This window comes from Mesoplodon mirus (genome assembly GCF_964341445.2).
Source record: "Mesoplodon mirus genome assembly, chromosome: 3".
NCBI classification, from domain to species: Eukaryota; Metazoa; Chordata; class Mammalia; order Artiodactyla; family Ziphiidae; genus Mesoplodon; species Mesoplodon mirus.
In genome coordinates, this window is record NC_138978.1 from 105,744,964 (window position 1) to 105,763,321 (window position 18,358).

The window sequence follows — 18,358 nt, forward strand, 5'->3', positions numbered from 1 at the left end:
CCCCTGGTGTGGTACTTCTTTTAATCACAGCAACTAACAAAACCCAGCTTTGCAAAGCTATGACAACACTGAAAAAAATAGAGAATGGAGAGCTATCTAATGTTGAAACCGTGAACTATCTAGAGCTACAGTTTGAATGGTGTATTGCTATGTTTCTACTAAAAATTTAAAATATCCCATGGCACTCTTGTGAATTTGCTGTAATACCCAAAGGTGCCTCAGTGCAAACTTTGAGGAGGTTAACCGATTTTAGTGAATGAACATTGAATTTATTTTTGAATTTTCACTGACAGGTGATTTTAAGAAGTTACAAATGAGAGGTCTGGTAGTTAGTGGAAAATAATCCACTTCGCCAAAGAAATGTACGAATAGCCAATTAACACATAAAAAGATGTTCAACATTACTAATTATTAGGGAAATGCAAATCAAAATCTAAATGAGATACTTCTCCATACCCATTAGGATGCTATTACCAAAAAAACCAGGAAATAACAAGTATTGGCAAGGATATAAAGAAAGTGAAACCCCTGTGCATTGCTAGTGGAATGTAAAATGGTTCAGCGGCTATAGAAAATAGTATGGTGGTTCCTCAAAAAATTAAACACAAAATTATATGATCTAGCAATTCCACTTCTAGGTATACACCCAAAAGAAATGAAAGCAAGAACTTGAACAGATATTTATGTACCCACGTTCGTAACAGCATTATTCACAATAGTCAAAAGGTAGAAACAGCCCAAGTGTCCATTGATGGATGAATGGATAAACAAAATTTTGTATATACTTACAATGGAATATTACTCAGCCTTAAAAAGGAATAAAACTCTGACACATGCTATAACATTATGGTAAGTGAAATATTAATATTTTACTTACCATAATGAAATATTGAAATATTAAGTGGAATATTGTATGATTCCACTTATATGAGATACCTAGAGTAGTCAAACTCATAGAAACAGAAAATAGAATGGTTACCAGGGGACTGGGGAGGAGGAAAGAATGGGGAGTTATTGTTTAATGGGTAGAGAATTTCATTTTGGGGTGATGAAAAAATTTGGGGGAAGGATAATGGTGATGGTTGCACAACAATGTACATGTATGTCACTGAACTGTACATTTTAAAATGTTTAAAGTGGTAATTTCAATGTTATATGTATTTTACCACAATTTAAAAAAATTTTTAAAGAATCGAATTGATATCAGTAATGAGGAAAATAGTTTCATGTTGTACACATCTCAAAACAAAACCAAAAAAAAAGTCCAATTTTTAAAATATTAGAACAATAGCTAACCACATTAAAAAACTTATAAATGAAGGGATATAAGTTTCCATTCTTTCCTTATAAATACTTAATTTAAGTGAACATATAGCAGAATACCCAAACAGTTTCTCATTCTGTTTTTCCTAAATGTGGCATTAATATAAGCACATTACACGTTTCTTCTACCAGTAAACCAATAAACACCACTGAGTTCACTTCGAAACCAATCTGAACAGCTCCTTAAAGAAACTCACAATCTCATTACAAAAAGACTGCCTGTGGGGCCTCCCTGGTGGCGCAGTGGTTGAGAGTCCGCCTGCCGATGCAGGGGATACGGGTTCGTGCCCCGGTCTGGGAGGATCCCATATGCCGCGGAGCGGCTGGGCCCGTGAGCCATGGCCGCTGGGCCTGCGCATCCGGAGCCTGTGCTCCGCAACGGGGGAGGCCACAACAGTGAGAGGCCCGCATACCGAAAAAAAAAAAAAAAAAAAAAAAAAAAAAAAAAAAAAGACTGCCTGTGAATGGAATAATTAGTCAGAAAGATTAGTGTTGCATTTGGAAAAGAATACTTACTGCCTTCCCATGTACACTGTAACAGATTAAGAGCACCTTCTATTCGCTTCCAGTGCTGAAGATGAAAGAAAGCATAGGCAATTGCTTCACTATCGCCCCGTTTCAGAATGTGTTCTGGAGGTAAAATGAGACTTTTCATCTCTAGTAAATACTAGAAAAATAACACACACACATAGACACACCACAGAAAAAAAAGAAAAATTATGCTAAATTCAAACATCCACAAAAGTGTAGATTCAAATTTTATAAAGTTAATTTTGATTTAAAAAACAAACAAACATTAAGCTAGTTGAAATGACATGAAGGTCCTACTGACAAAATGCTTATATAAATGCAAATTCCAAAGATCAGAACATTCCTATAGGTAAAAATAAGGTAATAAATGGTTTATGTGTGACTTTACTAAACACAAATGGAAACTCAAGCTGAGGAAATAATGTTGGAGGAAATTACTTACTTTTCCAAAAAAGAATAAGTGTAAAAAATTATAAAACACAATTTTGGAATAACACGTTGGGGCAACATTCAATATTTTTTCTTTATTCCCCTTCTATAGTGAAGGAACTTAATTGTTAATAAGTTCAATTAAAGTAATATTTACTGAGTGCAAGTCACTATGCTTGTTAGGGAATGCCAAAACACTATTCTCTAGAGCTTCCTAAGGTAATGAGAAAGACAGATTTCTTTTTCTATTTTCTCGGCTGCACTGCACGGCTTGTGGGATCCTAGTTCCCCAACCTGGGATTGAACCTGGGCCCCTGGCAGTTGAAAGCGCAGAGTCCCAACCACTGGACCGCCAGGGAACTCCCGAGAAAGACAGATTGCTTAAGTTAAAAATTTTAACCAGACTGGGACTTCCCTGTGGTCCAGTGGTTAAGAATCCACCTTCCACTGCAGGGGACGCAGGTTTGATCCCTGGGTGGGGAACTAAGATCCCATATGCCTCGGGGCAACTAAGCTCGCGTGCCACAGCTACTGAGCCTGCGTGCTCTAGAGCCCATGCATCACAACTAGAGAGCCCGCATGCTGCAACTACTGAGCCCATGCGCTCTGCGCCACAATGATGGGCCTGCGCACCACAAGGAAAGATCTCACATGCTGCAATGAAGATCCCATGTGATGCAACTAGAACCCTAAGCAGCCAAATTAAAAAAAAAAATTATAACCAGACTATGGTAAGTGCTTCACTAGAGGTACAGATGTATACAGGAATATGGATAGGAGGTATTAATTTTTTAATTTAGTTTTTAATAACAGCTTTATTGAGATATAATTCACATGCTTTACAGTTCACCCATTTAAAGTCCACAATTCAATGGTTTTTAGTATGTTCACAGATATGTGCAACCATCACCACAATTTTAGAACATTTTCATCACTTCAAAAGGAAATCCCAAATGTATACTGGTGCAGCCTCTATGGATAACAGTATGGAGGTTCCTCAAAAAAACTAAAAATAGAGTTACCATATGGTCCAGCAATCCCATTCCTGGGCATATATCCGGAGAAAACTATAATTCGAAAAGCTTCATGCATCCCAATGTTCACTGCAGCACTATTTACAATAGCCAACCTAAAAGTCCACTGACAGATGAATGGATAAAGATGTTATACATATATACAATCGAATACTACTCAGCCATAAAAAGAATGAAATAATTCCATTTGCAGAAACATGGATGGACCTAGAGATAATCATACTAAGTGAAGTAAGTCAGAAAGAGAAAGACAAATACCATATGATATCATTTATATGTGTAATCTCAAATATGACCCAGGGACTTCCCTCGTGGTCCAGTGGTTAAGAATCCGCCTTCCAATGCAGGGGACACGGGTTCAATCTCTGGTCGGGGAACTAAGATCCCACATGACGTGGGGAAACTAAGCCTGCGTGCCACAACTACAGAGCTCATGCGCTCTGGAGCCTGCATGCCACAACTACAGAGCCCACATGCTCTGGAGCCTGTGTGCCACAACTAGAGAGAAGTCCGCATGCTGCAACGAAAGATCCCCCATGCCATAACTAAGACCCGACACAGCCAAAAATAAAATAAATTTTAAAAAATAAAAAATAAAATAAAATAAAATATGACCCAAGTGAACTTTTATGAAACAGAAACAGACTCATGGACATAGAGAACAGACTTATGGTTGCCAAGGGGAGAGGGGGTGGGGGAGGGATGAATTGGAAGTTTGGGATTAGCAGATGCAAACTATTATATAGAGAATGGATAAACAACAAGTTTCTACTATATAGCACAAGGAACTATATTCAATATCCTGTGATAAACCATAATGGAAAAGAATATGAAAAAGAACATATATATGTGTATAACTGAATCACTTTGCTCTACAGTAGAAATTGACACAACATTGTAAATCAACTATACTTCAATAAAAATTTTAAAATAAGGAAACCCCATACTCTTTAGTTATCACTCTCTACACCCACAATCCCCCTAAGCTCTAAGCAACCACTAATATACTCTCTGTCTCTATAGATTTGCCTATTCCAGATATTTCATACAAACAGAATCACATAATATAGGGTCTTTTGTGACTGGTTTATTTCACTTAGCATACACCCATGTTGTAGCATGTATCAGGACCCCATTCTTTTTTGTGGCTGAATAATATTCTATTGTATGGACAGACCACAGTTGTTTATCCATTCATCATTTGATTGACGTTTGGTTTTTACCTTTTGGCTATTATGAATAATGCCGCAATAAACATTTGTGTATGAATTTTCATGTGAACAAATGTTTTCATCTCTCTTGGGTTACCTAGGAGTGGAATTGCTAGGCTATATATGGTAATTCTATGTTTAAGAGGTATGAATTATGATTTAAACCACTTGATAGAATTTGGGATTTGAGCTGATATATAAAGACAGGTGGAATGTGGATGAGCAGGCTGGGGGGTATGGTGGGGAGAAGAACAGGAGGACATATTCAATGTACAGGGCCAACTTGAACAATTTTAATTCCTGAGACTTGAGAACATAGTGCAAGATGAGTGAGTGTGCCTGTTAAAGAAGGATAAGTGAGTGTGCCTGTTAAAGAAGTTATAACCTATCAATTCTTATTCACATATGAAATTAAATTCTAAACTCTTGAAGAAAATACTTGCCTTAATATTATAATCCATAACAAAAGCAGCATGATCAGTTACTGCACTAATCAAATATACTAATTACATGAAGAAAGATGCAAAATTACACTTGTATATCATCTTTATTATTAAAGTGGTCAACTTAAAACAAAATCTTTTAAAAAATATTTAGTTAGCTAACTACTTCTTCCAAAGACTGAGGCCAGAGTACACCTCCCCTACTAGACTAGGTGTGAAACAACCTCTTTGGTTTTCAATAATTTGATACCAAATTATGTGTCATATGGTCCAAACTACATTAACATCTATTATAAGATATAAAAAGAGAAACATTCCAAAGGTGTCTTAAAAGATATATTCTCACATTTCAAATTCTAAGTTCCTCAGGTCATTTACACAAGCTAATAAGATAAACAACATAAATTAAACAGTTGAATGTGTGAAACACTTTGTAAAACTACTACAAACAGGAAGAATTCTAAAAATAATTGAAGTGGTTTTAAATTTTAAGCCTTAGGTTATTAATCAATACATATGTACTCATGGTATTAATACATCTAAAGTAATTTTTCTTTTTTGTTTATGGAATGTGCCTTTCCAACACTCACTGAGCTTAATGCTCATCTTGAATTACTCTTATTCCTATACCCCAATAAAGGTGAAATTAAAAAGCAAAAAGATAAAAAGAATAAATACTCTTAGTCTTGATGTCTCTAGCTCTCTCCTCAAACTGTAAGAATGCAGTCTGCTTATCAATTTATTTTAGCAGATGTCACAAGCTATGAGATTATTTACTAATCCAGTTTGGGGACTTAACATTTCCCATTCAGTTTCTTAAAGGAATGCAGCAGAGGTTGTGTCCTGGTCAAGCAAAGCCCATTTGCTGCCTGGCTGGGTTCTCTACCCTTAGTGCCTTGGGCCTATATTCAGGAGGGTAATATTCTTTCTAATCCTCTTTAATCCTTGCCCATTTTTTAAAACACAGTAAAAGATCACTCACACCAGGCGACTGTGGGAAAATGGACTCAAATAGCTGACCTCTGACACGACTCCTTATGCTCTTTGCAAGTGCACTAAGAGCTTCTTCAGTAGGAAGCAAAGAAAATGAAGCAAACACAGTGGAATCTCCATCATAAAAAGAATATCTTATTTTCAGAGAGGTTTAATACTTAAACCAAGTCCTTTCGATTAGAGTTATGTTTTATTTTACAGATAAAAACATCTCAAATTATTTTCAATGTGTTTTAGAACCCTAAAGCTTTAGACTAAACCCTATCTTGGTAGCCACTTAGCAAATGGTAAGCAAAGATATTAAGTTAACAATTATTGAGTAAAACTTATATTATAAAAAGTATCAACTTAATATATCTAAAAATACTTTTGTGAATAGCAACTATATATTATACTTTCACTGAGTAATAATCTAAGTGACAATTCAGAATCAGATATGGTACGTTTATTAGGAAATAATACTTCAGTTTATATTAAAAATCTTCACTATTTAATCATTAAAAAATTGTTTCCTTATGCTACCTTATTTTTTATTATCATGTCTTACCTACCAGCAAATGTCCTCTACAATTTGACTTCAAAGAAATTCTTATTTTTCAGTTTCTGAAAATAGGACACTGAAATAAAATATCACTCTCAAAATATAAAGAAAAATTTTCAGTTTAAAGAGAATATACTTAGGGACTTCCCTGGTGGCACAGTGGTTGAGAATCCGCCTGCCAGCGCATGGGACACGGGTTCGAGCCCTGGTCCAGGAGGATCCCACATGTTGCAGAGCAACTAAGCCCGTGCGCCACAACTACTGAGCCTGCGCTCTAAAGCCCACAAGTCACAACTGTTGAGCCGGAGCGCCACAATTACTGAAGCCCACGCACCTAGAGCCCGTGCTCCGCAACAAGAGAAGCCACCGCAATGAGAAGCCTGCGCACTGCATTGAGGAGTAGCCCCCGCTCACGTCAACTAGAGAAAGCCCGTGGGCAGCAATGAAGACCCAATGCAGCCAAAAATAAAATAACTTAAAAAGACACAAAAATATATACTTAAAATATGTAATTATAGGATTATTACTCATTTTACCTCCTCCACAAAGTGCTACTCAAGAATTTCTGCTACCCAGAATAAGCTGTAGTCACTACACAATAGAAAACATATCCTTCATATTCTACTTCAGCACCTAGTATATTACACTATCCAAAGCAGGTCCTAAAATAATTAACTGACTAGATCTGACATATATAGCTAAAATGTCTTCAGACTCATACCTTTAAGTATTTCAGTTTTACTTAAAGATATTTTCTAACTTTCTGGGCAAACTAAAAACAAAACAAAATGAAAACAAAAAAATTCAGCTATCAAGACTTTACTTCTGTATGAAGAAGAATATGAAAGGTTAAAAACTGACGGGTAATTTGTTTTGTTTTGGTCTCTCTTTTTTTTTTTGCTTATAAAAGTACATGCTCACAGTACAAAAATGCAAACATTACAGAGTTACACATAAAAGAATCTATTACAAGATTGGAGAATAAAAGAAAAAAGGAAATAAAGATAATAATCTGATTTATGTTTGTCTGGATTTCTTTTTTTTAAGTATAACATACTGATTCTACTTTTCTTAAATATAGTATCAAACTGTTACGCAACTCACTTTTTACTTCACTATATATCTTGTATATCTCTTCCCATCTCTATATAGATCTAACTCATTTAAAATATAGTATAGTATTCCATTAAAAGCTGAGTTCTTTTATCAGTTAAGAAATAAGGTCATGCTGAAATTGTACTACTGTCCTTAAAAGGCCCAAAGTGACATAATGTAGCAAAACTCACAAAATATTAAATGGCTTAAAAATTTGATGGGATCTAAAATTTTATTTTCTTTACCTTAGATAGGTCTTTATAGTAATGCAGATCTAAATTACAAACATGTTTATTTACCAAACATTTATTGAATGCCTGTTACGTGCTAAGTAGAATATCAGACATAAAATGATGCTAAGACAAGAGTCCTGCTTTTTAAAAAGCTCACAACTAACTAAGGGAGAGACATACAAACAGACCAAAAAAAAAAAAGATGATTAAGGTACTAAAGAAACAGAAGAAAGAGCCATTATCTATGCTGGGAAAAGTGGGAAAGACACCTCTACAAAGGAGGCAACAGATGAGCAGGATCTTGAAGAATGAGTAGAAACTTGCCAGGTAGAGAAGCGACTGAGCATATGTACAACGGTAGGGAGGCATAATGAGACCTGGCCAATCCAGGGAATAGTAGCACTGGAGGTAAGGAACAAGGCAGAAGTGGTGAGGAGCGAGGCTGGAGACAAATACTGGGCCCAGACTATGAAGGGTTTCTATACACGCAATACTATGGGGTTGGTCCTTATCGTATAGGCAATAGGGAACAAGCAGAGCCCTTTAGGCAGAGTAAGATTTGCTACTTAGGTAGATAACTCTGGCAATGGCCAGAGTAGGGAGGGGTTGATGGCAGGGAGACCACAGAGGAATCTGTTTTAATGGTCCAAACAAAAGATGGTAGAGTATTTGAGATTACTGTATTTCTACACATACATATCTGTATGTTTAAAAATGCATAGAAAATGTCTGGCATCATATACACCAAACAGAAACAGTCTTTACGTGAGAGAAGTAGAATTGGGAGAGAAGAAACAGGGGATTTTTTACTTTATAAACTTCTAAAGAGTCTAAATTTTTTTTAAAGCATTCATTACTTTTATAACAATAATAATTTTTAAAAGAATAGGGCTTCCCTGGTGGCGCAGTGGTGAGAGTCCACCTGCCGATGCAGGGGACACGGGTTCGTGCCCGGTCCAGGAAGATCCCACATGCCGTGGAATGGCTGGGCCCGTGAGCCATGGCTGCTGAACCTGTGCGTCCGAAGCCTGTGCTCCGCAACGGGAGAGGCCACACCAGTGAGAGGCCCGCGTACCGCAAAAAAAAAAAAAAAATAGGTAGTGAAGGTGCACAATGAGCAGTGACAGTGGGGATGGAGTAGATGGCTAGATCTGAAAGAGATATCAAAGGTCATAATACGAGTCGGTAATTTGGAAAGAGCAGAGTAAAGGTTAATTACAGAAGAGAATAATAAAGCCGTAAGTCAAAATATAGAAATAAGGAAGGAGAGGCAAGTTGGAGAAGAGACTAAAAAATAAATTTTAAAAAAATCAGTTTGAGACACATTAAAGTGTCTGAAGTACTTACTAGATACCCAGGTAAAAATTTCCACAACTAGATAGAAATGCAAGTCTAAAGACAAGGAAGGAAGCCAGAGTTAACATATTTGGAAATAACTGGCAAATAAAATATAGTCAAAGACATAAACCAAGACTGGTACCTAGTATGTGCTGCAGGACCTTCCATATTACCTCCAAATCACCTTCTTGTTATATCTGGAATTTGCCTGGGCCAGTTTTAACTAGTGTTCAACTATGGACAATATACTCAAATAATTACTCAAAGTCTCTTGCTTTTCACTAAAAATATTAAAAATTAAAGCTACTTTGGAAGCTATAGTTAAAAAGACATAATGATGTGTGGTCTGATGGTATCTTTTATAACTCTAAATCCATACCTATGCTTGCGCTCAAATTCACTTTAATTTTGAATTGCTTTGATCTTTATAATTTATCTCTAGATTACTTTGTTTCTATTACTTTGCAAATCTTACAACAGCTTTTGACCAAAAGCAATATAATTCTGACCTGAAGTAACGATAATGCTTTATAATCTTCCTCTTAAAAGCAGAGGTTAAAGAAAAATCTCTCTGAAGGCATCTGAAATTAAGGTACTTTGCTCTTGATCAGTCATGCACATCAAGACCAATTTATCTCTCCAATTAGTTTTCTCAGTGCACATTCTATGAGATTGGACAGGCAGGCCGAATGCAAAGATTCCACATGGAGGTGCATTATAAGGGAGACTAAAGAAAGTTCCCAGATAGAAAGTAAACAACTGCTGTATGAATAAACTGAAAGAAAACATGATACTACCTAGCAGCCTCAGGAGCAAAGGGAAAGTGATATTATATTAAAAGGAGAGGGACGGGAGGCTAAACAGGGCATGTGCTTCAGGAAAATGACTTTCCAAATCATCCTACAGAGCAGCACCTCAAGAGATAAGCATTTCATATCTCAACCCTTCCACCTGGGCCACAGTACAATATAATGGAAAGGCAAAGGCCTCACTGTGCTCTAAGTATGGGTCACAGACTTTAACGCCACTTCCCTTTTCTCCCTGTACTCCTGCTATGCCACTCAGAATCTCAACTGAGTGCCCATCTCCCTCATCTTTTACTTATGCTGCTATAATATAAGTAGTCTGGCCAAAGAAATGTAAGCCTGCTGCTAAAGACCTAGTACCTTCTCTGATGGATGGGACTCATAACATCCTACGGGCTTCAATTTCTGATCAGCCAGAATGGATTTTACCTTTTATGTATCAATTTATTTTTAAAATTCCCGTTGCACTTGTAAAGGCCTCCTGGCATGGTCTACTTTCTTAGCAGCACAATACCAAAACCAGTTTTATTGTAAAATAAGAAATAATAATTTTAAAAAGCCACAGATAGCATACTCCTAAACATGTACTCAAGTTGTAGAGATTTACTAAACAAGGTTTTGTTTTGTTTTTAAATGTTCTACGCCCTCTTCCCTCAAGGGCTTCTTCTGGAAGACACAAACTGTCCTCAGGGTATTAAGTAATTCAAATTAGTTAATTCCTAACTGTCTCACCTAACCATCTTCACCTTCACCCCATCTCAACAAAGGAATCCCCAAATCTTATACACTCTAAAGCACTAAACTAATATTTACAAGGAAAGAGGACACACTGGAACAGCCTAAACAGGAAGAGAAAATGGTAACATAGTATAATAAAGCAGTGATGGCCATAATAATAAATGCTGTTGCCTGACACTCAGACATTGTGTTGAGAACTTCACATATATCGTCTCATTTAATCAGGAGGCATGATACCTTGACAGTGTTTTCCATGTTGAGTCAGATTCTTTTTTCTTTATTGAGGTATAATTTAAAAACAGTAAAATGCACGGGTCTTAGGTATTCAGTTCAATGAGTTTTAACAAGGGACTTCCCTGGTGGTCCAGCGGTTAAGAATCCTCCTTCCAGTGCAGGGGATGCGGGTTTGATCCCTGGTCAGGGAACTAAGATCCCACATGCCGCAGGGCAACTAAGCCCGCAAGCTTCAAATACTGAGCCTGAGTGCCACAACTACAGAGCCCACACGCTCTGGAACCTGTGCACCACAACTAGAGAGAAGCCCAAGTGCTCCAATGAAAGATCCTGAGTGCCACAACTAAGACCTGATACAGCCAAAAATAAATTTAAAAAGAAAAGAAGAGAAAAGAAAGAAAGTAGACAAGCAACACCATCACCCCAGAAAGTTCTCCTTTCCAGTTAATACCTCTATCCTGACCACCTGAGGCAACCACCGTTCTAATTTCTACCACAATAGATCACTTTTGCCTTTTCTTGAATATCACATAAATGGAATCATTCAGTATATATTCTTTTGGACGACGCTACATTTTTAAGATTCATCCATGTTTTGCTGTATCAGTAGTCCTTTTCTTTTTATTGCTAAATAAATTTTTTTCTCTTGGGTGTATACCTTGGAGTAGAACTGGGTCATAGGGCGAGGTATATGTTTAATTTTATAAGAAATTGACGAAGTGGTTGTATCATTTTATATACTCTTAGCAGCAATGTATTAGAGTTCTAAATGTTCCACATTCTTACCAATATTTTATCAGTATTTTTAATTACAGCCATTCTGATAGGCATGATACCTTGTAATTTTATAATGCATTTCCCTGATAACCAATGATGGTGAGCACCTCTTTATGTGTTTATTGGACATTCCAATATCTTCTTTTCTGAAGTATCTGTTCAAGGCTTTTGACCATGTTTTACATTAAAGTTGTCATTTTATACTTATATATTCTGGATTTGAGTCCTTTGCCAAACAAACAAACTGGAAATATTTTTTTTCCTATTTGTGGTTTGCCTTTTCATTTTTTTTAGAATGATGATGATTTTATTTTTTTATTTATTTATTTTTGCCACACCGCACAGCTTGCGGGATCTTAGTTCCCCAACCAGGGATCGAACCTGTGCCCACGGCAGTGAAAGCACGGAGTCCTAACCACTGGACAGCTGGGGAATTCCCTGCCTTTTCATTTTTCTTAACACTGTCATCAGTGAGAAGAATTTTAAATTTTTGAAAAGGCCAATTTAGAATTTTTTCTCTTACAGTTAAGTGCCTATTGTGTCCTAGGAAATCTCTGTCTACCCCAAAATTGCAAAGGTATTCTTAGATGTTTTCTTCTAGATGTATAGTTTTAGCTCTTACATTTAGGTAAATGATCCATCTCAAATTAATGTTTATGTATGCTATGAGAATATTTCATGATTTTTCCCCCCATTCAGACATTTAGATGTTCCAGCACCATTTGTTGAAAAGAGTTTCCTTTCCCCACTGAACTGCATTGGTGCTTTTGTCAAAAACCAAATGACAAAATACATATAGATATATTTCTGGACTTTCTATTCTGTGATTTTGTTTTTAAGGCAAGTATCTCAAATTTAAATCTAAAAATAATAAAATTTAGAAGAATTTGGTGGTAGTATGCTAATAAAAAAAAACCTTCAATGAAATATTGCAGCAAGCTATTGCTAGATCCTAAATTAAAGTTAGATAATACTATTCTAACTGATGTGTAAAGTGTCATACTAAGAACAATTACATCTATAGTAAATCACTGATATTTTTGGATTTAATATTTACGATTTAAATCATCTGGGCTATCTCTAAACATCCATGATTTATAAAGCCATAATTTTGCTAAGGAACAAATTTCAATCATTTGTGCTCTGAGGCTTGTGCACACATGTGAGTAACTTACCAAATGAATAACCCTAGTTGAATCTTCAGCATCCATATCTCAGCAAGGTTCACAACACATCCTCATGTTCTCATTTCAGGAGTAAAATTATATGTTATACTGGTATTTCTCAACCCATGGAGATTCACAATGGTTTTGGACCATATTAATCAAGAATGTCAATGGCTAACTATAATAATAATGTTAAAGAATACTTTTTATAATAAAAGGATGAATTTAAAAATGTGCAAAGGACATGGATATTTATCCAAAAAGGATATACAATCCCACTCCTGGGCATATATCCAGAGAAAACCATAATTAGAAAAGATCCATGCACCCCAACGTTCACTGCAGCACTATTTACAATAGCCAAGACATGGAAGCAACCTAAATGTCCACTGACAGATGAATGGATAAAGAAGATGTGGTATATATACACAATGGAATATTATTCAATCATAGAACGGAATGAAATAATGTCATTTTCAGCAACATGGATTGACCCAGAGATTGTCATACTGAGTGAAGTAAGTAAGACAGAGAAAGACAAATATCATATAATATCACTTATATGTGGAATCTCAAAAAAAATTGGTACAAATGAACTTATTTACAAAACAGAAATAGAGTCACAGATGTAGAAAACAAACTTATGGTTTCCAGGGGGGGACGGGGGGGAGGGACAAATTGGGAGATTGTGATTGAGATACATACACTACTATATATAAAATAAATACCTAATAAGTACCTACTGTATAGCACAGCGAACTCTACTCAATACTCTGTAATGGCCTATATGAGAAAAGAATCTAAAAAAAAGTGGATATATGTATAACTGATTCACTTTACTATGCACCTGAAACTAACACAACACTGTAAATCAACTATACTCAATAAAAATTATTTTTAAAAATTAAAAAAAGAAGATATACAAATGGCCAATAACCACATTAAAAGATGTTCAACATCATTAGTCATTAGGAAATGCAAATCAAAATCACGAGATGCCACTTCACACCTACTAGGACAACTATAGTCAAAACACAGACAATAACAACTGTTGGCACAGATGTACAGAAATTGTAACCCTCAAAAATTGCTGTAAATTTTTGGGAATTTTTTACATTTTTTACATTGGGAATGTAAAATAGCACAGCCAACTTTGAAAAAGTTTGGCAGTCTCTCAAAAAGTTAAGCATAGAGAACTACCATATGATCCATCAATTCCACTCCTAGGCATATACCCAAGAGAAGTGAAACCATGTGTCCACACAAAAGCTTGCACATGAATATTCATACCAGCATTATTCATAATAGCCAAAAAGTGGAACCAACCCAAATGCCCATCAACTGATGAATGGATAAACAAAATGTGGTATATCCATACAATGGATTACTACTCAGCCATAAAAAGAAAGGAAGTATTGATACCTGCTACTTATGCTAAGTGAAAAGGCCACATATTATATAATTCTAAATCTACAGAGACAGAAAGTAGATCTGTGTTGTCATGGATTCGGGGAGGGAGGAATGGGGAGTGACTGCTAATAGCTACAGGGTTTCTTTTGGGGGTAATAAAAATGTTCTAGAATCAGAGAGTGGTGATGGTTACACAACCTTGTGAATTTACTAAAAACCATTGAATTGTATACTTTAAAAGGGTGAATTATATTGTATGTGAATTATTTCAATTAAAAAATACTTTCTATAAAACTTCTTGATGGTTGGATAATAAAAAAATGTGAGACACAAGAATGAATGAAACAGGATGCTATGGAATATTTAAAAGGTATGAAATATTTTCTACCATAAAATTTTAAAAACCAACAATTTCTATAGTAGCTGAAAGATACATAATCTTTTTCTTGTTTGGTAACTAAAACAAAATGTTTATTGAACCAAAGCCATACCTAGGTAATGAAGAAAAAGTCAAAAATCATGAAAACATGCTGTTCTAATTTTTTACTATTACTATCACAGTTACTGTATACTGAATTCATTCTGTAGATTAAAAAAATCTGTAAAAGCAATCAATACTGATGAAACATCTAAAGCAAATTCATAGCCTGAAGAGATTTATGTGATCTTTTTCTACTTCACTTCTAATAGCTTCCAGCTTTAACAAATTGCACAGCTCTAGACCTACAGCCATTTCTGTTGTAGTTATGTGGAAAGTAGCCAAAATAGTTCCTTCTAAAACAGCTTTACAATTTGTCATTTTACTGGTAAGATTCATACAACATTTGAAAATTTGCATAATAAATTTGTAAGAATAAAAGATTTAAAAATATATGTATATATATTTAAATGTCACTGTTCATTAGGTTAAGTAAGTTATCACGACAGATTGTTGAAGTCTGAGGAAGAAAACCCCTAAAGCCCTTTATGTTTGCGGGCTCCAGCTGAGAGAATCACAAATAGAGACTATAACAGAAGAGAGAGGGAGAGAGAATATCTGTACATACTTCATCACTTGTAAAACCCTAGCAAAAACAGCCACAAATTCCAGCGCTCTCCCAATTCATATAACAGTAATGTTATTTAAGTGGGATATTATCCAAATTGTTGGAGCATAAAATTTCCCCCTAAAACCTTAATTTTTATCCTGTTTGGTAACACCCAGCTTAAACTGTCTATCCACAAACAATAATGTAAGGTTACAGAGCCATTCTACTCAGTTGGATATTTTGATAGAGTTGAATTGTCAACTGGTTTTGATATTTAGGTAAGGGGAAAATATACAAATTTCTACCTATAAATAAAAATGATTTTTTTTCAGGTAAGGCTTTACTGGGGCTAAAAATGATTTTCAAATATTGCAGTATATACATATTACATACTTATTAAATGTATATTTATATTTAAATAACATATTTTACAGTTTTAATGATGTATATACTTTATATATCACAAAATTTACCATTTTAAGTATACAGTTCAATGATTTTTACTAAATTTATACAGTTGTGCAACCATCACCATAAAAAGTTCCCTCATGCCTGTTTGAAGTCCATCTCCACTCCTACCCACAGCCCCAGGGAACCACTGGTCTGCCTTTTGTGTCTATAGTTTTACCTATTTCATAAATTTCATATAAATGGAATCATACAATATGCTGTCTTTTTTTTTTAAGGAAATATAATACACTCCTTGGCTCAACTGTAAGTATTGATGATAATTTATTTTTTTTAATATTTATTTAGTTATTTGGTTGTGCCAGGTCTTAGTTGTGGCAGGTGGGCTCCTTTAGTTGCGTCAGGTGGGCTCCTTAGTTGCGGTTTGCCGGCTCTTTAGTTGTGGCATGCAAACTCTTAGTTGCGGCATGCGTATGGGATCTAGTTCCCTGGCCAGGGATTGAACCCGGGCCCCCTGCATTGGGAGCGCAGAGTCTTAACCACTGCGCCACTAGGGCAGTCCCCAATATATTGCCTTTCTTTTTTTTAATTTATTTTTTGGCTGTGTTGGGTCTTCGTTGCTGCACGTGGGCTTTCTCTAGCGGCAAGCTGGGGCTACTCTTTGTTGCAGTGCGCAGGCTTCACGTTGCAGTGGCTTCTCTTTGTTGCAGAGCATGGGCTCTAGGAACATGGACTTCAATAGTTGTGGCTCACAGGCTCTAGAGCGTAGGCTCAGTAGTTGTGGTACACGGGTTTAGTTGCTCCGCGGCATGTGGGATCTTCACGGACCAGGGCTCAAACCCATATCCCCTGCACTGGCAGGTGGATTCTTAACCACTGCGCCACCAAGGAAGTCCCCAATATGTTGTCTTTTGTGTCTGGTTTCTTGCACTTGGCATAAAGTATTTGAGGTTCATTTATGTTGTTGCATGTACTTATACTTTGTTCCTTTTTAGTGCTAAGAAGTGTTCCATTATGTGGATATATCACAATTTATTTATTCATTCACCCATCTTTGGACTGTTTCAAATTTTTTGCTATTGTGAATAATATTGCTATGAACACTTCATACAAGTCTTTGTATAGACATACGTTTTCATTGCTCTTGGGTAAATACCTAGGAATGGAATTGATGGATCGTATGGTAAGTATATGGTTAACTACACAACTGTTTTCCAAAGTAGCTATACTATTTTAAATGCCTGGCAGCAATATACGCATTTTCTCTACATTCTTGCCAACACCTGATATTGTCAGTCTATGTGAGTATAGCCATTCTAGTGGATATAAAGTAGTATCACACTGTGGTTCTAATTTGTGTTTTCCCAATGACTAATGATGCTGAGTATCTTTTCATGTGCCTTCTTTGATAGCTAATTCATAAACTTCTTCTTTTTTTTTTTTTTTTTTTTTTGCAGTTATGCGGGCCTCTCACTGCTGTGGCCTCTCCCGTTGCGGAGCACAGGCTCCGGACGCGCAGGCTCAGCAGCCATGGCTCGTGGGCCTAGCCGCTCTGCGGCATGTGGGATCTTCCCGGACAGGGGCACGAACCCGTGTCCCCTGCATTGGCAGGCGGACTCCCAACCACTGCGCCACCAGAGAAGCCCCCTATAAACTTCTTTGATGAAGTGACTATTCAAATCCTTTGTCCATGTTTTAATTGAGTTGTTTGTCCTATTATTACTGAGTTATAAAAGTTCTTTATAAGTTCTGGATACCAAACTTTAAGATAAAATGACCTGCAGTCATTTGGCTTACCTTTCCATTTTGTTAACGATAACTTCTGAAGAGCAAACATTTTAAGAAGTCCAATCTATCAGTTTTTTTCTTTTATTGATCATGCTTTTGAAGAAATCTTTGCCTAACCCAAGTTCTGTTTCCTTCTAGAAGTTTTATAATTTCACCTCTTACATTTAGATCTTTGATCCATTTTGAGTTAATTATTTATTTGGCATGAGGAGAGGGTCTAGGTTGTTTGTTTTTCATATAGATGCCTGATTTTCCCAGAATCATTTGTTGAAAAGATTATCCTTTCCCCATTGAATTGCGTTGGAACTCTTGTTGAAAATCAACCGACCAAAATTATGTGAGTTTATTTCAGGATTCTCTATTGTCTTTCACTGATCTACATTTCAACCTTCATGCCAATATTATACTATCTTAATTACTGTAGCTTTAAAAGTGTCTTGAAATTGGGTAGTGTAAGTCCCTCTAACCTTACTGTTCTTTCTCAAAACGGTTTTGGCTATTCTGGATCCTTTGCATTTCCATATAAATTTTAGAATGAGCTTGTCAGTTTTTTGTTTTGTTTTGTTTTGTTTTTTGTGGTACACGGGCCTCTCATTGTCGTGGCCTCTCCTGTTGTGGAGCACAGGCTCCGGACGCGCAGGCTCAGCGGCCATGGCTCACGGGCCCAGCCGCTCCGCGGCATGTGGGATCTTCTCCGACCGGGGCACGAACTCGTGTCCCCTGCATCGGCAGGCGGACTCTCAACCACTGTGCCACCAGGGAAGCCCGAGCTTGTCAGTTTTTACAAACAAGTCTACTAAGATTTTAATAAGAACTGCATTTAATCTACAGA

General features: G+C 36.3%; 1 protein-coding gene across 5 annotated transcripts in view; it reads right to left on the reverse strand.

Moving 5' to 3' along the window:
- ST7L (suppression of tumorigenicity 7 like) overlaps positions 1 to 18,358 on the reverse strand; it is a 71,514-nt gene that overhangs the window by 11,455 nt on the left and 41,701 nt on the right. For all 5 annotated transcript variants that reach the window (XM_082616465.1, XM_082616466.1, XM_082616463.1 and 2 more), the window contains one exon: positions 1,840 to 1,990. In XM_082616465.1, the coding sequence (XP_082472591.1) occupies positions 1,840 to 1,990 (151 nt within the window). The remainder of the gene's footprint in view (positions 1 to 1,839; positions 1,991 to 18,358) is intronic.